Source organism: Manacus candei, unplaced genomic scaffold, assembly GCF_025592945.1.
Source record: "Manacus candei isolate 608988 ecotype Guabito, Panama unplaced genomic scaffold, ASM2559294v1 h1tg000025l, whole genome shotgun sequence".
In the NCBI taxonomy this organism is placed as follows: domain Eukaryota; kingdom Metazoa; phylum Chordata; class Aves; order Passeriformes; family Pipridae; genus Manacus; species Manacus candei.
Genome location: NW_026138073.1, coordinates 10,138,621 through 10,163,163, shown reverse-complemented (window position 1 = coordinate 10,163,163; position 24,543 = coordinate 10,138,621). Strand labels below are relative to the sequence as shown.

The 24,543-nt window shown below is 44.1% G+C and overlaps 1 protein-coding gene across 12 annotated transcripts in view; it reads left to right on the top strand.

Moving 5' to 3' along the window:
• Positions 1 to 10,135: 10,135 nt before the first annotated feature.
• Positions 10,136 to 24,543, top strand: part of SLC6A6 (solute carrier family 6 member 6) — a 57,691-nt gene continuing 43,283 nt past the window's right edge. The window contains exons 1-4 of one of the 12 annotated variants that reach the window (XM_051788538.1): positions 10,136 to 10,372; positions 14,737 to 14,772; positions 17,315 to 17,380; positions 21,746 to 21,802. In XM_051788538.1, coding sequence (XP_051644498.1) covers positions 17,326 to 17,380; positions 21,746 to 21,802 — 112 coding nt within the window. In that variant the 5' untranslated portion in view covers positions 10,136 to 10,372; positions 14,737 to 14,772; positions 17,315 to 17,325. Of the gene's footprint in view, positions 10,373 to 10,418; positions 10,965 to 10,989; positions 11,978 to 12,489; positions 12,507 to 14,736; positions 14,773 to 17,314; positions 17,381 to 21,745; positions 21,803 to 24,543 lie in introns of those variants that run through there. The other 11 variants (XM_051788540.1, XM_051788534.1, XM_051788541.1 and 8 more) reach the window with 11 other exon arrangements.

The following is a 24,543-nucleotide window of genomic DNA, read 5'->3' as shown; positions in this document are numbered from 1 at the left end:
GTCCATGCCCAGAGAATCATAAAACCATGGACCATAACTTTGGGGACATGTTTCTACAAGCACTGGTGATGAAATTACTCCTGGAATATTGCAGTTAGTTAAAATATCACCTTGCTGGAAAGTATTGGCAGACTGAAAGGAAAAGAAAACATCAGAAGACTTGAGAGGCTCACACATAACAAAAGATTAGAAGAATAGCTTTCGAACCAAAAGACAAGTGGTGATTTTTATGAGCACAAACAAGAAGGTCAGTGTGGATGTTTATACAGAAACATGAGAAAAATCTCATTTACCTTACAGCTGAGTCAAGGGGTGTAGTTCCCATACATTTATTCTCTGATTGCAAAGAAAATGCCCAGCCTGGACTTAAGGATACCCCTGCTGTAAGCACTGGGTCTGTTGTGGGTACCTGCCTCACAGCCAGTCACACTGCTGGAATCAGTTTTCTGATATTCAAAGGGCAAAATATTAGAGACTGTGCAGTCTGCAGGGGCCCAGCACAGGCAGGGAGACAGCTGTCTTGTGGGATGCTGGAGGTCTGCAGAGATCTCCAGGGGCTTCTCTTCCATCTCTGATTTCTGCCCTGCCAGCCTTGGAGTGCATCACTGTTTATTACCCAGAGGGGACAGCTGAATTCCTTCTGCAGCAACAGTATTTTTTTCTGATGCCAATGCCATGACCTTTATTCACGAAAAACAAAGTACAAATGGGGAAAGCAGGGTGGAACACTGTCAGAAATGTGATGTAAACAGCTACAAAGACGTGGCTGTGCTCCTCCAAAGCCATTTCCCATCAGGTAAGAATCAGAGCAACAGGCATTGCAAACACAGCAGAGATCCTATCTGATATTTTGTTAAGCTAATTGCCTATACCTAAGAGCAAGGTCCAATAAAATTTGCCAAATTGAACTTTTGTCAGATTAGACAACAACATCACCAATAATAGCTTCCAAAGGATTTATGGGAACAAATTCCCATTCCAGGTACCTGCTGACATTTTAAAAAAGTCAACCTTTTTTTCTAGCATTCATGAAAGTAACATGAACAATTCACAAGAGAAGAGCTCCCATTTTGTTATGGAAACAGTCTCCGCAGTGCCCTTGAAAATTTATCCCGAGGCAAGTTTGAAATAATTCATGCTTTTGCTCTTACAAAAATATCTTCATGTTTGGAGCAAACAGCTGTTTTGCTGGTGGAGGACAGTAGAAATATGACCTGGATTTAAATCTGTATCTTACTGGGAGAACTGGGAGCTTAGCCTCCCAGTAGGGAAGTGAAAGTCAGGCAGCGACAATTGCGAAGTGCGGAGAGCTCTGGAGTGGCATGAATTCAGCTTGAGGGGAAACCTGAGTTAAAGCCAGGTGGAGTGGACATGTGGCAGTGTCTGCTGCTCCAGCTAGAGATGGTGCCTATGCCCTGAGCTCCAGCAGGCCAGTGGATGTGCCTGCATAGATGCCATACCCCTCTCCACATGGCTTCACGGGACCTCTGGAGGATATGGATGGAAAAGCTCTCAGGAGTCCACCGCACCCTGCACTGTGTGCCTCTGCTCTAGGATTTATTTGACTCTGCCATCAAGCAATCCCAGGCCCTTTTTCTGGCTGTTGCTACAGCCCAGCCTGGCCATGCAGCTCCTCTGACAGCTCCCCCAGCCGCGATGGCCCCCTGCACACTCCCTATGGGGCAACACAGACCAAGACTCTTTGTCAGTGCCGTGGGCATCCCAAATCCACTTTGGCTGCACCACAGGTTGGTGGGATGTGCTTCCCAAGGAAATGTGGTAGTCTGTGAGCAACTTTTCACACTTCTCTCCATGAACTTAATGAGCCTGACAGGCAAACTTGCAGGAGTAAAAATAAGGAAACTTGAGGACTTTGGCTGACACAGACAGTAAGAGAAAATGGCTTAGTGCTACAGGCAGCCTGTGGCCAACCATTCACAAAATATTAACCATTTGTGGCCCATTTAATAATCACCAGGTGTTAAGATTGGGCTTTGAGACAAATCAGAGCTGACTAGCATTCAGCAAACAGATTTAGAGGCACAAATCTGGATTTCTTGTGCTTTGTGCTGAGCCTGTTCTATAGGGAATTGGGGAATGCCACCTGCCCACATGTGAGGCGTGGCTGGTGGTTCACTGTCTTAACTCATGGGACCAGTAGTGGGTACCTGGCAGGGAAAACACGCCCATTACGGGGCAGTCCCAGCTGAATGTGCAGCTGCCAGGCTGGAAGGATCCTGGTGTGATCCACTGTGTTGGTGGAGCTCAGCAAGGCAAACACCCCCATCATTACTGCTTTGTGTTTTGTTTGACATAATAACTGCAGGGCTACTGTGCACCCCACAGCACTGAGCCCGAGGTAGCTGAGAGAGCTCCAGGTAGCTTGGGGAAGACCTTACAAGCTCACACTGTGTATTGCTTTATATTAATGCAACTTAGTGTTTACATGCTATTTTTCTTAGGTGGGCATTTTAAATTAACTGTTAGCAGATTTTATTAATTGCATGTGAAGGGAAGATCAGACATCATTTTTTTTTTAAGGAACAGTAAATAGCTCACAACTTTCAGAAGGCAAGAAACTTCTAAAACCAGTTGGGACCCAAACACGAAGTGGTGGCTACTCCTGAGTCCTGGGCTGTGTTCATCAGTCCTGTCAACTCTCCTTAATTCTGGTTGCACTTATACAGAGGAGAGACTCTACGGAGGGATGCTGGGCCTTCCAGGTGAAAGTGGGGGATGCAATGTGTACGTGTGTGCATTGGCCAGGCAGAGAGAGGTTGCCAGTGCGTGGGGTTTGGGGTATTTCTGTCTCCTTAGTATTTCTGTTTGCTTGCTCCAGAGCCATGTAGCTCCGGAGGGGCGCCGCCTTGCAGCTCTGTCCCTCACTGCCGTCCCCTGCAGCCACAGGCACCACACCAAAGGCTTGGAAAAGGTCAGAGAAGAAATTCCCCTCCCTCCAGCTTCTCTTCTTCCTCAATGGGTTCGTCTTTCAGGAGGTGGGAGGAAACACCTTGTAAAAATACCATTGCCAAGGCTGCCTCTAAACAACACATCAGATTTGCACACTGTTAGCACATAGAGACAGGCAAGAAAACCCCCTAAAATTCTGTCTTTCCTCATAACACCACCAAGTGAGTCACCCTGGCCTCAGGCCAGGCCAGGAGCTCCTTGCCCAGGAAGCAGCCGGGTAAACTTTCCCAAACCTGCGTCTGCCTAGGTTGGGAGATGAGCGTCAGGTATCCCGAAAGAGAAGCGCAGGGATGCCATAGTGAATATTGCTGAATTTATTTTAGGCGGTGGAGATTCCGGCTGAAATATCACTTGAGAGCATGCCAAAGGCCCAGAAAAGGTAACTGCTCAGGAGGCTCAAGGTCATCCAAGCCTGGCCTCTCCTCAGTGGCACTGCTGCCTTAGGGAACAACGGTGCTGCCACTGAGGTGGAAGCCAAGGCATCTCCTCGGGGCACGCGGGCAATGCTTTGGTGTTTGTGCCCAGGCTGTGCCGGAGGACGGCGGGCTCGGACGTGCCGGGAGAGGTCGGAGCCGCCACACGTGGGTAGCACAGCAGATGCTGCTGCGTCACTCGGCAGGGTGAAAGTGCTGCTCCCGGTGCCGGCTCTGCCTCCCCACCACCAGATGCAAGCGATTTGTTTTGCATTTGGACTGGCAGTCTGGAAAACCGAAGCGCTGTGTTTTTAAGTTTATATTATATGTTTGCTTTTCAGTTCTGTTAATTAAAGTCAGATAACTGGATGAGCAGTTACTGGATAGCTTGCAGGGTTCTTTTGAAATTTCTTTTTTTTTCTATGCGCTCATTTGAAGCCCTTTCTCTGCTTGCAGTGCATTAATTCACCTAGCTAGAAATTCTATCTGTCTGAACTCGTACAAACATGCATTTGGGAGTGGTTTTGTTTCTTACAATATTTTCTCTTACTTTTTGCCTACACCTACCGATGTAATTTGTCAGAATAAACCAGGTAATTTAAAATCATTTTTTATACACTCTTCATAACTGTTTCACCATCACTTTGAGAAGGAAGGCAGCAGAGGGACCCATAAGCAAATAGAAAGAAATATGAGCATGTATGAATTCACTCAAGTGATCACTCTTCTTCCTCTCTGGCGAGTTTAATCCATCGGCTTTTCTGGATCCATCATGTAAGTCGAGAGGGTTCGCCTGCCTCAGTAAACTCACCACCATATATTTTTGGACTATTTTCCACTGTGATGCCCACTGTCACCTGGGATGTGGTCAGGCGAAGCCTGCCCAGGTCGATGACTAGCTCCAAATGGAAATAGAAGTGGTTCTACATGGCAGCCTCAGACTCTGAGGACCCTTTACTGCTTTCAGAGTGAGTCTGACACAACTTCTTCCCCATCTCCCAGTCTACATCTCCTATGGCTTCCCAGCTTTCATGCAGGACCTGTGTAACCATTTTTACTTTGCAGGAGATGTTCTGCTCATGAGGCCAAAGAAATCTCTGCAGCATGGTGGGTATGTAATTAGCAGGGAAAGAGGCATATTCAACATGTGCATCATCTCCAAGCACACTTTATGATACTGGAATAGTGCTAACAGAGGACTTGGTCCACTGAGGGAACATCACTTAAACTGCCCAGACCTGAAGCTTTGCTTTCAGGACTGAAAACATCACGTGTGGACATGTGCAAGGATGTGCCAACATAAAGCAGCATTTCCTCTGGTCCACAGACAAAGCTCTGAGTAGCTCAGCAAAGCACATACCTGCTTCTTTCATGCACGAGTGAACATCACCTGAACTCAGCAGTGCCTTTCTAAATAAATCCCAACTCTTATGCATTGTGTAAATAATGACTCCAGAATTGGATACAAGAGGACTTTTTCTTTTTTTTTTTTTTTTTTTGCAGCAAGTACATTTAGAGTCTTAGCCTTTTAGGGGCTTATATCTTGGTTATTAAAACTATCATTTGCCTTTTTTTGGAAAATTGAACTCGTGATAAAGAGGAACTTTATGTGTCAAATTCTGATGCAGAAGTTCTGGTATGCTTTTGTAAAATACAGAAGTGGAAAAATGCAGGTTCTATGGTAGAAAATTGTTTTCTTCTGTGTTTTTTTAACATATTTTGTATGACTGGGCCAGCAAAGAACAATGCCAACATAAAAAAAAATCCATTACCTGTTGATCTTGTCACATTTTGGCAAATTTAGACAGGCACTGCAAGATTTTATAAGACATGTTATGTAATAGTTCAGGCAAAAAATGATTTAAAAAGATGAGGTAGCATACATCTAGTCCTAGATACTTAGATTAAAAATAAAAAAACAATTGAGAAGTGCAATAACTGGATTTGCTAATGCCACATGAAATAAAAAGATGAGCACACATTTGGATTTCTGCACAGCGCAAGTGCCGCAGAATTTTCCTTAGGGAACAACCCTCTATTGGCAAAGTGTGGTCAAACAGAACAAACAAATCTTTTCTGTCTTTAATTGTTGTGATTCTGTTTAAAAGTTAGAAGACGTCAATTTTAGTGTGTGGAATGCAATTGTGAAAGAAAATGGGTTTCCTGAATTTTCAGTGATTGACTAAAATCCACACACATACTGGTTATTTTAATTTAAGGGAAAAGGATTTGGTTTCTTTATCCTGTTACATAACACTGGATCTATTCTCCCTTGAACACACAAGTATGTTTATCATTAATCTTAAAGAGAAACAGTTGTCCTTCAAAATCCTTTCTGAATTTTTGTCTATTTTTTTTAAAGTTAGATCCCAAATGACTGGATATGAATTGATGATGAAAGCACATTGTTTATTTTTTTAATTAGATTACTTTAACCTCATTTATGCATAGTTCTTTTACTGTTCTTCCCAATAGCAACAGTGAAGAAAAAACATTGCTTTAGAACGACTTCCAAAATGCAAAACATACGGTTCATACAGTATCCAGCAGGAGACAGAGTACCTGTTATTGCTTTTTTAGCTCACTTTTATGAAACTGGCTGGCTTTCAGTTTGGAGACATTCTTTAATAATACATACATTTTTCATTCTATAGTGCATTCCTTCCAAGAATTTTAAATTGCTCAAGAGCTCTTGAAAATCGCGGTGAAAACCTTTGGATATATGAGAGGTTTTTATTTCCAGGTAGCTGACTGTCAATTAACTTGAGACACTCGCTTTTTTCAAAAGCCAGCAGGACCACTTTGGTTCCAGGCTGTTTGGTTCCTCTGTGTTTGCCTCTCACTTTGGGAATCCACCCCTGTAAAACATCAGGCATTTCCAAACTCAACTGGTGTTCAGAAAGGACCATCTCCAGCCTCTCAGACTTGCTGAGTGCCTCAAGTTAATATGTAATTAGCTTGATGTAAGGGAAGGACCAGTGCAGGCAATCCCATAATGGCTAGGCAGTCTCAAATATAAGCAAAATAGGCCACCCAGAGCATTAAAATGAGAGAATTTAATGCCAGTTGGCTACTTTTCAAGAAGACCTGTGGGTTTTAGTTGTCTTTGTGTTTGACTTGTAAACTGGGTGCATCACTGGGCTCCATCACTGGCAGGTTCACATGATGGGGAGTGTACCAAAAACACAGGTCATGTTTTGATTTCTCTTTGATATTTTATTTATATATGATTTATATGGATAAATTAAGAAAAATTAACTGTCCAGGCCATAATTTCATGTAAAATAAACACAGACTAAAACTACAATTTAGTGGATTGGGTGGATTAGTGAGATATCCTGGTATGTAACAACAACAGCAACAATTTATTCCCCAATTTAGTAATGCTTAAAATCTGCAATCCACAGTCACTCCATGATATGCAAATCCCTTACAAAATCTGCCTTCCTTTTTCGAGTTCAGGATCCTCTGCTAAAAAGGTTGACTCCATAGAGCTTTATATAGGAAATTCATGTCTAGAGAATCATTAATGCAAGGGACTTATTCGGACCATCTTTTTGCCATTTTTGCTTACACAGTCCTTTGCAGACAATGCTGTCCATTTGTCTCCTAGCTTTCTGCTGGACTTCATGCCTGGATGAATTTTGCCTTTTTAACTTGAATGTTTATATGTAAAATCTCCCCAGTCCCTGCAAAACCTCCTCCTTGTCCTTGCCCTGTCTTGGTCCTGACTCCATGAAACATCATGTTCGCTTTAGCAGCCGCACAGTGAAAACAAGCTGTTCTCCTGAAAAGTGACGAAATATTAAATCTGTTTCAATTTAAAAATGAATGAGAATTTGCTGACGAGCATATTTTAGATCCTGGTGTGATATCCCTCCCTCTGCCTTACCTGATAGAAACCTGACCTGGCTCTGCCATACTCCTGTGCTAATAGGCATCCATCTGCGAAATCTGGCACTCACATCCCTGCCTCTCGAGACCTCTTTAACCGGGTGCAAATACAGCGAATCTCTCCTGACTTTCGTGCCATCTCAGTAGATTTCCACACGTTGTAGCCAAGCTGGGGATTTGGCCCAGTGTCTTTTTTAAACCCTGTGACCCAGACGTGGAGATTAAAAAAGAGTTATGTTATCGGATTAAACAGATACAAGAGGCACTCGCTGTATCAGCACCCGACACCTTAAAACTCTAGAAAGTAGATCAGCATGGTAATGGCAAAAATAGTCTCTGAGAAAGAGGGAAAATGCAAAGGAAGGTGATGACTAACTTGTGCCTTGGGCTGGGGTGCAAAAAACCTGCCGCTCTGGCTGGTCACCAAAGCAGCCACATGGATAGGGTATTCTGCTTCTTAATACTGGATACACTTGAGGTCTGGTACACAGGTCATTTGAAGTACACCTACCTGTAACCAGAGTGATTTTGGACTGTCTTAGTTTAGGTTTGGGTTAATGTCTTCAGAGTGGGCTTTTTAAGGGGTTAGGCTTGATTGCACTATGAATGGCATCAGCACACGCCGAAGTCAATAGATACGCAGAAGCAAAAATTCTAACAGATTAAAGCCAGACCTACATGAAAAGGACAGTAATTTCAGGCACTATTTGTACACTTAATATCATACACATGCTTATGCTTTGTAATTCGGGCTCCAACTTGTGATTTCAGTTACATAAGAGAGTGGAGGAGCCAAAGGCATTAGTGCTGCCATACACTGCTGCAGCTGAAGGCAGAGTTCCCCCAAATATTCATCAGGCACATTCTCAGAAGTTGTGCTGTGCATATCTATGACACAAAAGGACTAATTATTATTATTATTATTCCACTTAGTTCCAGGTACTGTGTACACGCCTCTGACTTCAAAACAGCTTTGGCTGCTGGTTTTTTACCCCGAACATAATTTTTTTTAAACACAGAGAGCAACCATGTGCTTTGTGTGTCTGACTTTTAATGAGTGAGGAGCAACAGAACAGAGAAAGCCAGAGACAAAATACAGGCTTTGATTCCCCTAGAGAACTTGAGCAAAATATTCCACTGCTGTCACTGGTACAGCTGTGCTGGCAGGATCCTTCATACAGACGAGGCTCCAGCCGCTACTTACATTTCACTGATGTGACTGCTTGTTCCTAATCTGCATCAAGGCATCCTCACTGCAACCAAACAAGTGGCTGCACCAGTGAGAAACGTTTTGCTTCATTCCCTAGTGTAGCCAGAGCTCGCCTGTGTTTGTAGTCCCTCGTGGAGTCTCACAAAATGTGAGCTGCCTTCTGAAGGATGCCTACGAATCGAAGCTGCAGTACACAAGAAAGCTGAATCAGAAGACGTAGGTGGCAGCATGGACTGCATCGTTACAAGTTTAAACCAGGCTGTTCAGTGGAGATATGACATCAATTAGCTGCATATATCTCTTTTTCAGCTAAAAACCTACTCACTTTGGAAATCTGCTCAGATACTGGAAAATCACATGGGCACTGCAGTCAGGGCAAATTGGATGTGTGACTGTGGCACAGTGTGTTTGGCATCCTGTACTGCCAGCAAGGAGTGTGCAGAAGGGGTGCAGCTTTTGCAAGAACCAACTAAGGAAATCAGCCTTTTCTAGAGACCTCCCTGGAGGCTGCTGTGGTGGAATTTGTTCCCCCAGAAGCCTGTGCATAGGCAACGGGCTCCAGAGGTGGGCTCCCAATGACTGCTGTCCTAGTTTGTGGTGTAGGAAGGTAGCATCATGTATCCAGGAAAGCCTGGAGAGCAGAGCTGTGGGGACTGTTCACTCTTCTTTGGTGCATGTCTGCTGTTCCCAGTGTCTTTAGCGCCGCGGGACTTCTGCGAAACACAGATGGCCCAAAATATCCTCTCACCACTACTCTGCTCCCACAATGCAAACGGTATTTTGCAGTACAGAGGATCTTACTAAGTCTTCAGCAGGGGTTATATGAAAATTCCTCACGACTCTGTGTGCTGCTGTACCCTTTCATTAAGAGAACCAGAGGGGATGCAGGTAGGAGGGCGAGGACATATTTGAGTCATATACCCGTTCGCCTGCAGGGGAAAAGCACCAGCTTTCGGTTCTGTGAAACCCAGCGCAAGACAAAACGTTGCCCTGCTCATTTTCCCTGCCGATCGCCCCGGCCGTACTTTGTTCTCCAGCTGCGACTGGGACTGCCCGGTGTCGGGGACTGCGCTTTTGGGAAGCGGCAGAGCAGAGCAAGGAGATCCCGGCCGCCCAGGCACCTGCCAGGCCACGCTCCCGTGCTGCCTTCTCCAGCAGCACACGGCTGCCGAGACCAAACGCCTCCAAAGCCTGGCAGGGCGGCACCGGGTCCAGAGTACAGTTTCCCGGGAAGAAAAGTGGCCGCGGAAGATCAGAGCCAGAGCCCGGGCGCAGCGACGGGCAGAGCTGGTGACAGCGCCGTGGGATGCTTTGACTGCGAGAAGGGCGCTCTTTGTGTGAAGATAAAAAAATAACGATTAAAAAGAACGCACGAAAATAAAAAAATAGCGAGAGGAGAGCGACGGCTGGGAGCCCTCGTTCCGCTCCTTCCCCGCCGCGGGACGCGGGCCGGCCCCGGCTCAGCCCCGCTCCCGCTGCCCGCGGCAGCCGCGGGGGAGGGCGGGCGGCCCGGGGCGGCCCCCCCGGGTGGCGGCGGCCGCTGCCCCGCACCCGCCCACCCCTCCCCGCCGCCCCGCGGCCGCCTGCCAAGCCCGGGCTCCGCCGCCGTGTCTGCGGCATGGCCCCTCCTCCCCCACACCCCTTCCTTTAGGCTCCCCCCTCCCCAGCAAAGAAGAGGCCGTGCCGGTGTTTTTCCACTCAGCAGGATGGGTGATGCTCAAAGCTCCCTCATTAGACAACAGACACGAGAGGTCAGGAAGAAAGCGCTTATAAATTACCGTTTCCTCCAGCTCGGCGCTGCTAGTCGCGCCGCACCGCTCCGCCGGACGCGCCGCACCGCCGCAGGGGCGCAGCGGCGCGCAGGCACCGCGGCCAGCGGACGCAGGTACCGGCGCCTCCCGGGCGGGAGGGCGGGCGGGCGGCGGGGCTGCCGCTGCTGCCGCTGCCGCTGCTGCCGCTGCGGTGGTGGCGGCGGCGGGGCCGGCGCGGATCGCCCCGGATCCCCCCTCTCTGCGAACAAAGGGGCGGCCGCTCCGCGCCCAGCGGAGCCGAACCGAGCCGGGCCGGTGGCGGCGGCATCGTCGTCCCTTTGTCCGCCCCGGCTCGGGGTGCCCCGCGGGCGCGCTTTCCCTTCCCCCTCTTACGTTTATTTGTTAATTCATCCTTCTCCTTCCAGCCCCCTCTTCCCCAGCTTTCCCATTACCCCGGCGGGGTTTTTGCTTCCCGGCGATTATTTACCCCACACCTCCCCCCACCTTGCGTTAACTTTTTTTGGCGATAACAGTTCTCGGCAATTCCCCGTTGCTGGCGGCCCTCCAGCACATCTAGGGCGCACGCTTCTCTCCCCGGCTATTTTTGTCCATTTTCTCTCTCCTTCCCACCCCTCCCCGCCGTGTTTTCTCTGGCTGCCGTGCGCTAACCTCGAGTGGAGAGGCTGGTACGGGCAATGCTACATCTGATGCTAATGGGCCTACCTGGTGGGTAATAACGCTGCTGCTGCTTTCTTGCTGTTTCCCTCGTTTTCCTTTTTATTCCCTTCGTTTTCCATTTATTTCGTTGGTTTGATGCTGAAATCAAAGTTGTGATTGGGGCTTGGAAATAAAATGCAGGGACTGCACAGAGCAGGTTACTGAGCTCAGCGTGGTGTGAAGGGTTGATCATTTTGGGTTCGTCTGGGGGTAACTTGTATCCGAAATTCATCCGCTGGCTTTAAGATAATGAATGCCCATCGCTGCCTGAATATTGTACCAGGCGCTACGTGGGAGGACTCACAAGGTTTCCATATAAGAACATGGGAGAATTTATTTCACCCAGGCGAAGAAATGTGCAGAGTATGTGTTATTTATGAAGCTGAAGGCAAGCTGTGTTATCCTTAGGCAGCTCCGAGAGTGACAAAATTTGGTATTTAGAAATTGTGAAAGCTGATTTCTGCTGTTTAGTAAGAGCTGCGTTTAAAGGGAAGCATAGATGAAGCAAAAAAAAAAAAAAAGGAAAAAAGTAGTGGGAGAGAATCCAGATAAGCACAACTAAATACAACCCCACACGTATTTCAGCACAGTTTGTGCCAAGGTGTAAAGATGGATTTTTTTTTTGTTAGTTCCCATTTTTTTAACCGTATTGGGAAAGGCATTAAGAAAATGTGCCGAGAGGAGCTGGTTACGTTGATAGTGCTATTTTGGTAACTGCATTTTTTTTTTATTGCTTGCATGTGAAAATGTTTTCAGTTTTGGACTAGGAAAACAGTGAGGCAGCCCTGACAGGGGCATATGTCATCAGCTGTGTAATTTGGGGCTCAGATGACAGTTGCTACCAGTTTAGATTTTATGAGTTTAGGTTTGAGGGTAAATCAACCCGTTAAAACCTGCTGCGGTGGAATTTGGAGGGGAGAGGCTTTGGTGAAAACTCTGATGGTTGTTGACAGCGGGCTCTTTACCTCTGGGTCCACATTCAGGAGAGCTGACTGCTGTGTTACGGAAAGGTTTTCCCGAAGGTTATTGGGGGGTTTTTTTTAAAGCAAAATGTGTGAGCAGCTGAGGCAGCCAGCAGCATGACAGTGTCCCTTGCCTGGACTAAGTCAAGGCTGAAGCACGAGTGTGAAGAGAGAATGGCTGTGTTGCCTGGTTAAACTGACACTGGAAACTTTATTTTTGGCACTATCAGAGACAGTATCTTCGTGCTGCTTCTTAAACTGACTCTTATCTGCTTTGCATGTTCTTTTTTTTTTTTTTCTTCCCCCCTGTATTTGCCTTTCACCTCTGTCCCTCCCTGTTCCCACCTCTCACGCTTTGGGCTGTGCTAAGGAAGCTCCCACTGGAGGGCGACAGACACCTTCACCGCTCCCTAGGTGCTGCCCGGGTGGGGAGGGACCCCGACCCCGGGCCGGGAGAGGAAAGGCCGCTTCTTGCTGTCATTTATTAACCTGCTTCTTTCACCGTGCGCTGCGAGGGTTATTTTCTGTCATACTTCGCAAAAGACAGGAGATTACAGGTGGCACCGTGATACCTGGAGGCCCCAAGAAGGTGGTTGCGTGCTCGGGGATGCTAAATCAAAATCCTAGGGCATTTGGCTTGTTTGCTTAGGAATCTTGTTCTGGAGTCCAGTAGAAACTGGGAATCTTTCAAATGCTACTGACTTTTGTTTTATTTTGCTGTAACCAGGAGCTAAATTTGGCGTTCAGCTCTTTGTTGGTAGTCCCTAATGTGTAGGTTTTGGGTTGCCTGGTGCTTTCATGTCAGAGGTGAAATGTTGGGGCTGTAGCAGGAGGCTTCAGTCAGTGTGAAATGCTGTCAGAGAAGAGGTGTTATATTGCCTGGGAAAACTAGGAAGACACTTTAGATTGGCTTGCTCTTGCTACAGAGTGCTTGGGAAACCTCCTGTGCCTGAGCAGAATCCTGTTTGTAAAGCCTCAGTGAGGATCTTGTCTTACAGCTAATCATTGCTAGTATTTCAGTGAGGGTTTTTTTAATCAATACTCTTAGTGTATCTTAGTGGCTTCCAGCCAGGTCTTATGGGCTGAATGTTTCCAAAAAGACTCTCAGGCACTTTCAACAGGCTGCCATGTTTCCCAGGCAGTGATACTCCCAGGATTTTCATCAGTGCACCTCAAGACTTAGTGGCAACCCTCTATTATTTTAATTTTGCCCTTTCTAGGTTTTCCAGTGCCCCATAGTTTTGCCTCAGTGGGTAACAGGGCAACGTTGCCCCGATGCCCCAATGGCAGTGTTGCCAGTTCCACCAGTAAGGGGAGTCAGCAGTGGTGCCCTGCCTGGGGTTTTAACCATGCTGGCAAACAACTCTGAAAAGATAGTGCTGATTAGTTTCTTTTAAATTTAACCGTATTGCAACACGTAAAAATGGATGGGAAAGCACTGGTAGTTAAAGCCTTTTGTAAGTAATGCTTATTTGATTGTCATATGAATAAATTGTAGATCATTTAAGAAGTGAAGCTTTGAATAGATTACTCAGTAGGATTAGTGCCTTCGACTTCTTTCATCACTAACTTAATTTACATGACCAGAATGGATCAGGGTTATGTTTTTTAAAGTAATCCTGAGTCTACTTCAGTAAGAGCTCTATACACAGAACTCAAGTTTATTCTAGTGCTACTCTGAGCATGCAGCTTGCAGGATTGGGTCCTTGGTATTTGGAAGAAAAAGATGAGAATGCAGTGAATTAATATTTGTTGAATTTGTTCCATACATGCGTATTTACTTGAATCCTCAGCTGTTGCAGTGCCATGGATTTAATTGATTTGTGCAAGCTGAGTATCATCCCAAGGCACTACCCTTTAAGTTGGTTACATAGTAGCTAATATTGATATAAGGTAATGCAGTAGAAATTAAGTGAAACTACTGCTCTTCATTATCCTTTTTCCCCAAAAACCTAGTGTTGGAAGGGCTGCTGTGCTGCCAGTCTGTGACACCATGTGAAACCATGGCTGGTGTCCTGCAGCGTCTTCTGTATTTCTATCAGTCTCTTCAGTGTGTCTGGATTTACAGCAGCCCTAAACCCTGCTCCAGGAGCATCCACCAAACCCACGAGCTATGCTGGTGGAAGGGGAACATGAATCAAATGCCACCAAGCTTTGGGTGGGAGGCAGCGGGGTGGGAAGCCCGTGGCTGTTAAGGGCCATCAGCTGTTGGGAAGGTTTGTGCATTTCAGCAGTTACTGGGTTTCCTGTTGTGGTTCTCTGTCACTCAGCGTTGTCGCAGCCTCGAAGGATGCCTTCGCTGCTGTGGTTGCCCAACCTGAGCTTGAATACAGCCAGTGCATGGAAAAACCACGGTGCCATGCCGTGCCCTAACACAGCAGGAGTGCCCTGCTCCAGGGTGTTGGTGCAGGTCAGCTGTCCACGGGTAGGAGAGCAACCCGTACGCTGAGTCATGGCCTTATCAGTGAGCTGGAATGTAGTTAAAAGTTCATTTTTTTGTTTCATTTTTTTTCTTCAGATCACGTGGCATTTGCATTTTATTTCACTGCTCTACTGTAATTTTCCTGCTTTTTAGATAGTGTAGGCAAATCTTCTGCAATGTTTTACATGGGATGAAGCACATGAGAAATGATATCCTGTTTTGGCATTGGTACTATGTTCAGTGTCTTGATGTTCTTCAAGTGTAAGATCATACTGATGAAATTAAGAAACATGATGCATGATAACGTTGAAACATGTCTGACTTATCTTGCTAGACCTATTTTTTTCCTTTAAAATATTTTTCCCTTTTGTTTTTCTCTTTTTTTTTCCCCAAACAGGAAGAGAAAATACATTCAGGAGAGACTCTACTTCATGTAAGTGTTATTTATGCTTGTTTATGAAATTACAAAAGGCTTATAAAGCTCATTAAAACGTTCAAATACTGAACACTTACCATCTGTTTATAGAAACCAAGTATAGAGCATGTAAAAATAGACTGTAGTTATACAGCAATAATGCTCAGCAACTGTTATCTTAAACCTATCTGTGCAGTTCTTCTGTGCATATCACTGCAGAATTTAGAAACCATTGCAAAGCACTTTGCAGACATTTAAGCAGCATGTCCATAAAGCTGGTGTGTAAATCCCAGAGGGATAATGTTAAATTGGTTTGCCTGAAGCAGAGGAGACCCAGAAGTGAGAACTTGATTTTAGCACCCCAGAGCCCTTGATTCCCAAACCCTGTGACAAAAATCAGCTTTTCTGCCTTGGATCCTACAGAATCCAAGTTCTGCCCATAGAGCCATTTGTTTGCGTGCACGTGTACTAGTGTGTGCCTGTATACGTGTGGGTAAGAGAGAGTGTGTATACGTGTATTTGGCCTCAAATAGCCTACAGTTATTTCAGGTCTTTTCTACAACCTATGGTGATACCCATTTAAGTAAGAGTAGATGCCAGCAGCCATTGGTGAATACTCTTGCAAATGTTTTGTGAAAGCATTTGGTTCCAGCCTGGCTGCTCTGTCAGGGGGAGCCTGGTAAAGTGTTCATCATGGGACCGAGAAAGCTGTTATGTCTTAAAAATACAACAGGCTTTTTTTTGCCACACCATCTAGTGACCTGGTTTTTTTGCAGATCTCAGATTTGAAAGCTGTTGAGTAGTATAGGAAGCTCTGCTCTGGTATTTCTTCCTAGTAAATAAATCTGATTAAATGTTTTAAGGGGCTGCATAGATGAAGACTCTCGTTGCCTTTATGCAAAATTAGGTTAGCAAGGAAAAAGACTGCATTGTTCCCAATGCAGGGCCCGCTTTGCATAACTTCCAAGCATGTACTGTGTCCAGTGGCATGGCAAGCCCACGAGCACTCCCCTCAGGCTGATTTTCCATAAGTCAACATTTATTTTTTTTATTATTATTTTATAAATAACATGTATCTCGGAACTGCAGCACTCCATTATGCTTGCGTAGCAACTGCTGGTTAATATGTAGCAAAACGCCGTGTGGTAACAAATGTTTTTTTGCTATTGTTGAGCTGGAATGTTAGTTCAGCTTCTAGATAAACGTGGCTTGCGCAAGGCGTCCCGGTAGACCATGACTTCTGTGGCTTGTACAGTAGTTCTGTAGGCAACCGTGTTCTGCTCTTCCTCTCCCCTGTGCTTCCCTTCATCTTCCACGTGAGCGAGGGGTGGGCTTAGGTAAAGGCAGGGAACTGGCAGCCCTTTGCATCCCACAAAGCACCAGCGTGGGGTTTATATTACACCCATTGCTAGTCAAGCATCTGTTAAAAAAAATCTTTATTCTGGTTGTGTTGCTAGCAGAAACACTGTAAGATGCTTTATTTAATAGCTTTAAACCATAAGTGTTCTTTGGCTGGTTTTATGGATATGATAAGATACTCTTTCAAAAAAAAACCCCCTAAAAACCCAGTAGTAAGTGAAGAATACCCTACAAAGGATTAAAGAATCCTCCTTCCCTGCTCCTGGGAATCCTAGCTGAGACTAGGTTAAGCATTTGTATCTTTGAGAAGGTACATCATCATTTTTAAAAGGTAACAGAGAAGGAAAAAATCCAAAAGCTTTTTGTGTGTGACCATTTTCAACATTTGTAGCTCATTATTATTTCATTCTAGTGTAGGAAGTTCAAATCTCTTGAAAATCCTGTGAAGCATAGCTTCCCAGAGATTATAAATGGGAAACAGTGCAACAAAAACACCTTTAAGAGAAGAAGCTCGCAAATAGAGAAGAACCCAAACAGACAAACCCTGCAGCAGTGACTGTGTGGTGTCTGGAAACTGCAGAATAAGCCTGCAGTGCAGATCTGAAGAGTTTTGCCTGGAGACTGCAGTATCACAAAGAAGGAATCGAGAATTCTTAACTCCAATAGATACACTCCAAAATGAGTGATGAACAGTCAGTGGTCCAGAGGCCATTTGCGGTGCAGCCTTCCATCACCTGCTGTGGCTTTTCAACAGCTAACGGCAAGCTTTGAGCATCAGAGCCTCTCTCTTCTGGTTCTGTGCATGAAATATTATGACTTTGACTCGATAACTCTATTTGTGCCTGTCTGTGCATTGGCTCCCCTTGGCTTCTTCAACTGTGTGAGTTTCCAAAGGAGAGTTAAACTCCAGGGAAAGGAGTAGTGAGGCTATAACGAAATGGCAGGATGGTGAAGCATCCAGGGCAGGGATCTCTCCCAGGCCCTATTCAGAGGGGGTTGACTCCTGCGACAGTGAATGCTCGGTGGGGCTTAACCCCTCAGACTCTGACTTGGACCGATCACTGTGACAGGAGGTGACCACTTTGAGAAGGGGTTCTTTGTGATAGTAACCAGCCATATGTAGTTGTAATGATAAGAAAGGGACCATCTTATTGTAGTCACTTTGCGACAAATACTACCACAATTCATTACTTTCCATCAGTGCCTCATCCTATGGAGGAATCACCACTGCCCATCTACATTGAGGAGGGGACAGAAGTCCCGATTGGTGAGTGCAGTTGGGATGGGATTTGTTTAAGGGAGGGTATAACGGTACTCGGGGTTTATATTCCTCACGTTTGTGTGTACCCATTTGTCATTGAAAACTGTAAGGTCTGTTGCAAATGTGTGGGGGTTTTTATTTTATTTTCTTCTTTATTTTCTATTAAGAGCTCCTGAGGGTTATTAAAATACTGCTGGAGTTGGTTTTCAGCTAATCATAAATCAAAGTACATAATTTATGCAGTGACACTGAAAGCTTCTGTGCAGGATGTCTTAATACAAGGCTGAGGAAGACCACAAGTATCACAAGAGGTAGTTCCCACTTTGGCCTTTGATCTCGATGTTCAGATACTTGGAATAATCTGAGCTCTGGGTCAGCATTTTTTTTCTTGCTGACACTCTCATGCCCAGCACCCAACAGACTCAAATTGCACACACCACTGAATAGCCAGAAGAGAGTCAGAGAGGTTTGCCATTACCTGACATACACATTGGAGCGCTGCACACCCCCATTTTCTGGGCTCTGGTGTAGATGTATTGTCACTACATGGATATATAGGTTGAGTGTTTTCTTGGGGTTTTTTAAATAGAAAAGCAGTCTTTAAGATAACTCATAAAGAACAAGACAAAAAGATAAGTAGGTTGGACTGTGGTGATCTCCTTGGAGAGTAGAAAGCTATGATGGCAAAATTTCCCAGAGCTCCTTCCTCATACAACCTGTTCTGGATTGCATACAGTAAGTGTGCCTTAGCTATCACCTTGGGAGTCTACCTTGTTGAGCAGATGTGTCTCTTCAAACAACTTTTTCTTATTATATATCCTGAATTTTTCCATTCCTAAATTCAAGCAGTTGCTTCTTGTCCTACTATCTTTTGAGCTAGATTAATTACCTTCCTCTACACACAGTACCTTGAAGGTATTTATAGCTGGATCTCAGCCCAGGAGTCTTCTCATTTATAGAACATATTAATTTTAGCACTGCTACTCTTTCCTTAGATCACTTTTATTGTCCTTATTTGTATTTCCTTTAATTTCTCTATCTCCTTTCTAATCTGTGGAGACTTGAACAGGTCATAATTTGTTCACTGTGGTTGTTTTGATGCAGCATTATGCTTTAGATTTCCATGTCATCCTTTCCCATGTACACATACAGAAATAGCTTGGCCTTTGACCCTTCTGCATCAATCAGTAGCACCACACAGAGAAACTCTATTACTTGGCTAATCTTACCTGCAATCACCTTTAGGTCTTTCTTGGATTCACAGCTTTGCTAGCCGCTCCTCAGGCAATGTCACTGCTCTCCTGAGATGTAGGGCTTTATCCTTCCTAGCACTAAATCCCCATCCCATAAAATAAGTGATAAAATAATCACTTATTTTATCCATTAATTACTTAAGACAGCATGCCTTTGTTTATTTTAGTGCCCTGGGGTTTTATCGTTAACATAGAAGTTGTTACTGTTTTAGCATATATAGAGCAAATAAGTACTTATGATTTTATATTTTGATACCTATTACTGCTGTCTTCTGCATGTTAGTATGGACTCCTTTCTCAGCTTCATCATTCTTGTTTATATACCTTCCCTAACCTTTCCTTCCTCTAGTTAAAAAAGTTCATTATGTAAAAACTGACAGGTTTAGCCTTCTCCTTGTCTTCATTTGTACCTTTCCTCATTATAGAATTAGTATCTTGCTTCTGTATGTCTTACATACATGGCATGATGTGGTCTTTCCCACAGCAGATCATCTTTTCCTCATCTCCTCTGGGGTTGTAGTGCTCGACATCAGTCCCTTCTTGTAGAACTGTTAAGGCCAAGTTCTGTCGTGGCCCCTGGTATTTCATCTTGTCTTTCCCACTGCACTGAGGAAACCTGGACTGCCAAGATCGTGGCACCTGCACCAAGAAAAACACTGTAAGGCTGATGAGTCACAGAACTATCGACCAACCAACCAAAAAAAACCTCAACTATGAGTGGAAAGCTTTTTAGAGGTTGTTTGTTTGGTGCTGTCTTGAAGCAGGTTTGTTGGATTAGGCTCTAAAATGCAGCACTGGCTGTGAAATGGCCAAATTGGGTTGGAGAGGGCAAAATGTTTACTTATTCTAAATAAGTATCTGGACTGTCAATACAGCAAGCTGTGGTTGAGGGGCAATGAGTGGAAAAAGTAAATGATGCAGAGATGAGGGCAAACCACAAGCTCCGAGTTTGGTATTTGAATGTCTGGCGTGGGTCAGAGCTTTAGATGCAGTATAAATAATCAGTATAAACCATCAAGCTAGGAAGTCAGCTGCAAAATTCTGATCTGGGTCTGGGTCTCAGTATTGGCCCTGCTTTCCATTGAGCTTATCAACATGGTCCAGGTCCAGCGTGCCCGTTTGCACCTGTACAGACACTAATAGGAATGAAACAAAGTCCTGTCTGCATTTAGACTTGAGAAGAATAACACAAAGTGCAACTGTTAAAACATTTAATTCAGCACAGCCATCATTTACTTTTAAAAGGTTGTTTAGAGAACTTAGATTATTTCATAATAACATTTTGGTTGTTATATGGTGTGCGTACTTTTCTGGCCCAGGCCTGATTGGTGGTGATAGATTGCTTTGTAGCTTCTGTATTGAAAAAATAGAGAAATCAGTAGGCTTTTCAGAGTCTAAATTTAACAGTGCTAATTATTTCAAGCAATTTAAAAAAAGAACATAAATCTCACTTGTTTATTACAGCTCCTTCATGAAAACAGCAGCTACAAATAATACTCAATAATGAAAATCTAGCTAACACTGTCATGAATTAGCCAACAAGAGAATGAATATTTGGGATCTGGACAAGGGCAGCATTTCCTTCTCTTTGCATTGAGGAAAAGGTGTTATTATCTAAACACTGGTTTTATCTCCTTGGGTGAAATGAAGACTTTGGCATTTCTGCATAGATGAATATGACTTTTGATTGGAAAAAGGCCTGGACTCTACTTAGTTTTTATGTACTTTTGCCCTTTTTATGTCCTTCTCCCCAGAGGAATGTAGGTGAGGGAGATGCAACCAATGTTTGAATAAACCAAAGAAATTTCTGAGGAGACAGAGAATATCTTGTGACCACTAGTAAAGAACCTACAGAGTAGCAGTGAAAGAAAGGTCATATGCTGGCAGTCTGGGTTCAGGCACAGTTTCAGCTGTCTCCCATACAAGTAAACGGTTCGGGAGATTCCAAGTGAGGAAATAAGCAGAGCAGATCCTTGTTCACCATCACTCTTCATGCTAAGGGTCCTGTTGTGTTAAACACCGAAGAGAACACCTGAGGCCACCCAGTCCAAATTCACATTTTGTAAAGCATAAACACAGGAACAAAATATTTGTATTGGCAGTCATTGCATTTGGGCTATACAGGACACCACCGAGGGAATAATTGCCTCCTCAGGGATCAGGGAGCAATAGAGCTGTAGGCTGAGATGTTTGTTTATATTCTCCTTCCAAGTCACATTTTGAGATGTTAATGTTGTTTGATACCTGTGAAATTAGCTCAAAGACATACAAATTCAGGATCTAATTCTGAACTGATTTATTCCAGCGTAGCTTTGTTGATTCCAGTAGCATTGCTATTGCTTTATCGTTGTGTAAATAATGTCAGAAGTGAGATCTCCTTGTTCAGGAATCAGTCCTGCTGACTTTGAAACCCGTGGCATTTCTGCTGTAGCTCTGAGTCCCTATGTGGGTGAAATCCCAATGGTCCACTTCCATCTTACTGATCCACTTTTGCTAATGAATAGCACTGCTTTCAGTGGACTTGTGTCATATGTGTACAAGTGTTACATACACCTTGCCTATAAAGGGTTTTTACCCCCATTAAATCATCTCAATATGGTAGAAAGCTCCATTAGCCCTCTGGAGTCATGTTCTCTTGGTCATATTCACAAGTCATGGTGCAACCTGGGCTCATTTGAGTAATCTTGATTACAAGAGAAGAATTCTCTTGTAATCGCACCCAGTTTCTTTTGCTACTACTCAGTCCCTGATTTTAAGTATCTCTGGTGCCTTCTCCGTGATAAAAACTGGATTTTTTTTGCTCTTGGGCAAACTCACCGAAAGACAGATGCTCTGTTACTTCTTATGTCTCTTTCAATAAGAGAGTTAAAGCTCTTTTTTAAGCCGTGTGACCATAGAAAGTGCCCCTTTTCCAGACAGGAAGAGTATTTGTCACCCTACAGAGAGCTGGCTCTGTGTCTCTCTTGGAGGTTGCCTTCCCTTGCAAGAGAAGAAAACCAATTCTGTTGCACATGCTAAGGTTTGCTCTTTCATGGGGTGCTGGCACACAGAAAGCTTGATTTTTGCCAGGTACTGAGTGCCTTCTGCAAGGTGTTGAGTGCCCTCCTATCCTTTGCAGCCAAAAAGGATTTGATTGCTCTTGGCATCAGGCAAATCTGGACCCAGAAGACCACAGGTAGTATTTACCAATTATTTATGTGCTTTCGCATGCCAGAGTTTGTCTGAATTAATTTTCATAGCATACAAGAAATTTCAGGCGTTAATGACACTTGCCTACCACTAAAAACATTTTTTTTTAAATAATAATAATACAATTATAAGCATGACATTTATTGCATGGCCGTGGGGAAATTAAAAACCCCCAAAATTAACTACAGTCCAAGTAACTATTAGCTCTTCAGAGCTAATGTGTGAGTTATATACCCTGAATGAGCACCATATGCCAATTCATTGTGGCACAGTGAGTCACAGGACACATTGTGGAAAACAATAATTGCTTGGCATGCATTGGAGCACTCAGTAGGGTTTTTTGGTTGGTTTTTTAAAGGAATATGTTTTAATCTGACAATAAAATGAGTATTGTCTGATATGCTGCCACCAGAGACTGTTGATTATTTTGTACTTACCTGGAGCTTACCCATTTGTCACTTACCTCACACCCCCTCAGTACCTTTTGCATTCCAACTGCTTGTATTGTATGTGTGCAGCACCAGAATATGAAGATTGAGCCTTCCATTTGGTACTGTCTTGCTGTTTTGTGTTAATCCTCTTCTCCCTTTTCCTCATCATCTTCTTTCTATGTCAGATAGAGCAATTGAGATTGTTTATGTGAAAAAAAAGTTCTCCCTGAGAGGAGTGAAGCAATGGGATGGGTTTGCACAGAGGCTGTATGGTCTCCACACTGAGATTTTCAGAGGTTGACCAGATAAGGCCGTCAGCAAACCAGTCTGATTTTGATGTTGGCCCTTCTTTGAGCAAGAAGCTGGGCTTACATGACCTCCAGAAGTCCCTTCTGACCTGAATTACTTTATGGTTCTGTTTATTATGCAGTTCCTGTTCCGGTTCAGCCATGATGCTGTGAATGTCATTAACTCCTCACTCCTTATCACTGTCAGTCATTCATACCAGCATAGAACAGGAGTGAACTCCTGAAGGTCAGTGAGGTGACAGTGGTTTTACTCACATGGGTACAAAATCAAGATTTGAAAAAAGGTGAAAATAGTAGGTGAAATTTGGGTATCTCTGAAATTATTTGAAATTTTTACCAGGATTTCACTCCACTTCTCTTCCAATCCTCAGTAAGTGCCAATTGAAGTTATCAGTTGAAGAGTCTGATGCATAATTATGTCAGGACAATAGATATTTAAAGAGTAAAAATCATCTTTTCCCCCTTTCAATTACAAATCCCATTCTCTAGCAGCCTTGGAGAGAGCTTTGGGGTGTTTAGGATTTAGTGAGTCACCAACTGCCCTCGCTGTGCCATTACGTGCTGGTTTCCTCATGTGGCTGTAACCACGTGAGGGAGTTAATGCTGCACAGAGCATCTGCTCCTCAGCTAAACACCTTCCCAGCCCTGCAGCTGTCTGCCAGAGAACTCTGGACGTGCAGAGGGGCATCTGTGAGCTTGATTGGGTAGCAAATTTTCATGGGTTGCCCCATAAGCTGGCCAAAAAACACCCTTTGTCAGAATAGTGTTATTTTAATTGTGATGAAAGCAAGCAAAATTGCACTCAGATTCACCATGTGAGCTTAGGGAATTTTCAATAATTATCTAGCTATTCTGGGGCGACAAAAAAACCCCCAAAACTCCCTTGCTAGGAAAGAGAAATATGAGAATAATTTCATAGGGTTGCTCTTCCAAGTCTGACAAGATAAGGTGTTTTTTCTTGGTATTTCTCCTTTATCAGCAAGAAGTATATTGCTTATGCAAACACCTTATTTCCCATCAGACTCTATCAAAAGTAAAGTTTACAAATGGGGCTACCATAGTGGATTGTGGAAAGACTTAAACATGACCAACCAAAAGCCTTTGTTATCCCTTTTTATACAAGGCAGGATTCTAAAATTGAGATTTAACAGGACAGACTTGCTTTCATTGCTGCCCTCCCCTTTCTGTAACCAAATCAATACTCTCTCCTCATACAGATCCTCCTTAGGTGATGTGGAGGACTGCTCTTTCAAATGTGAAAAAGGTGTTGTGCCATGTAGAGGAAATGTAGAATGGAAGATGCTATTGCTTAATAGGGTTGAAGGTCCCCTCTTCTCCACTCTGTGCAGTATACAAGCTATAGATTACAAGTCAAATTTAATAGGAAGATAGTAATCACATGAGAATTGAAAGCGATACATTGGACTTTGAATCCCCGAGGTTTCTCCTGCAAAACTACCACAAGTTCATGTAGCTTTTGTAGTCACTTAGAAAAATTCAGCCAAGTAAACGAAAGGAAGTCTCTCACTTTCTACCTTTAGTTTACATATGAATTGTTTTTGTTGCTATCTCAGCTGTTTGTCAGGTGCCCATCGGTTACAGTGGAACTGCAAACAGTTAACCACCTGTCCCTAATTAGCAAATAATGAAAGACAATTGTATTCATGATGAAAACAGCTTTAGATATTAAAGGTTAATGTGCCACGTTGGTATCTAATGTAAGCATGTTCACTGATGTGAAATTGCACTAAGAGAAATCCTCAACTGTTCAGCTTTGAGCTGGTAACAGAGTAAGGTGAGTTTACAGTAATCAAGCTAGGGCTATAAAAGCAACCTGCAGTGAAACCATCAGCTGGCATTTGTTTTGAAAGATAAGAGAGGGAGAAAAGTACTCAGGCTGTTCCTATATTGTCATGCTGTATTTGGGGAAGCTTACCTGCAAAAGCCAACAGAGAAAACAAGTGCCTGTAGCCAGTGGGATTGACCTT